Here is a 1,474-nt window from a genome sequence, read left to right as displayed (position 1 = left end):
CTCATACATACCTATACACATATGTATATCTATCTATCTATATATGCATATATACAAATATATATATGACCCACATGTATATGTATGTATATCTCTATCTGTCCGAGGCAACTTCGATTGAGTCTTGGCCCAAAGCAAAGACATGAGGCAGATAGCTGAGACATATAGATAGATTAAAGATAGATAGATAGATAGATTAAAGATAGGTGGATCTCCATGAGTTTCAACAATTCGTTGGTGACGTAAAGAAGGAGGGGAAGAAGAGAAGACTCCAATTCTCCTGACTTTCTTCGTGAAGTCCCTACGACTCGAGTCCACCTCTCTTTCTCTCTCTTTCTCTCTCGTGTTGATAGAAAAAAAACCAACGGAGATAAAAAGATAGAAAGAGAAATAGAGAAAGAAAGAGAAAGATTGAAGATAGAGAGAGATTGAAGATAGATAGATACATAACTCATACAGACCCTACGAATTTCAAGAGACATACCATCCACAAGGGAGAAGAAAAAGAAAAGGAAGAAAAAGAAAAAGAAGAAGACTAATAGAACTCCTATCAATCATAGCACTACCTCTACTACTACTACTACTACAAAGGAACACAGGCTTTTAGCAGGAAGAGGACGAGGAGGAGGCGGAGCAACTCAAGTCTATCGCCTTAGCATATCTACACAGATAGAGACGTAGAGACATACATCTATAAGTAGACAGATACGTCTGGATGTATGTATACATATGTGTGTGTGTGTGTGTGGAAGAAGACTTTTCTTACATTTTGATGAAAGGTGGCGTTAGTTTTTCTGAGCCTTCGTCTTTTGGGGTCGTTCGGCTTCGACAAAACTCCATCCACCACTTGAGCGAGTGTACGTACAGCTGACGGCAGACTCTCTGACGGAATCTTCACAAAAGAAAAAGAAGATGAAAAAGAAGAAGAAGAAGGAATGAATGAGAGGCGATGAATGGTGTTCTCCTTTTTCTTCTTTTTCTTCTTCTTTAAGGATGAAATAAAAAAGGCAAGACGAAGTGATCGACGCCACCATCCGAACTCCAAAACACTCACGAGACAGCAAGAAAGAGAAAGAGAAAGAAAGAAAAGAAAGAGAGAAAGAGAGAAAAGAAGACACAAGAAAACGATGTTGAGTATCTATCTTTCTATCTATCTTTAATCTATCTATTTATTTATCTATCTATCTATTGATATCTGATTGATCTTTCCCTAATCTCTCTCCTAGTTCACTTACACGAGACTCCTCACTTGAGAAAAGAAAGAAAAAGAAAGAAAAAAAGGGAGATCTGACGAGACGTGGAGAAAAAGTACATAGATAGCAGAAAGTTGACACCGTAGTAGTCATAGACATAGACAGAGTCGTTCTAAGACTACTACCACTACTAGTAGTACTAGTAGTAGTAGTTAAAATACTCAGCATCTAAAAGAAGAGAAAGAGTTCAAAGGCCCAGAAGAGAAGAAGAGAGAAAGAAA

General features: G+C 37.8%; 1 protein-coding gene across 1 annotated transcript in view; it reads right to left on the bottom strand.

Annotated features, from left to right (window-relative positions):
• Positions 1–691: 691 nt before the first annotated feature.
• CSUI_003684 (atp-dependent dna family protein) overlaps positions 692–1,474 on the bottom strand; it is a gene marked incomplete at its 3' end in the record, with an annotated part of 17,395 nt that continues 16,612 nt past the window's right edge. The window contains exon 10 of the mRNA XM_068063879.1: positions 692–892. Coding sequence (XP_067924147.1) covers positions 692–892 — 201 coding nt within the window. The remainder of the gene's footprint in view (positions 893–1,474) is intronic.

The sequence above is a fragment of the Cystoisospora suis genome (assembly GCF_002600585.1).
Source record: "Cystoisospora suis strain Wien I chromosome Unknown contig_1661, whole genome shotgun sequence".
In the NCBI taxonomy this organism is placed as follows: Eukaryota; Apicomplexa; class Conoidasida; order Eucoccidiorida; family Sarcocystidae; genus Cystoisospora; species Cystoisospora suis.
This window is presented reverse-complemented; position numbering and strand designations above follow the sequence as displayed.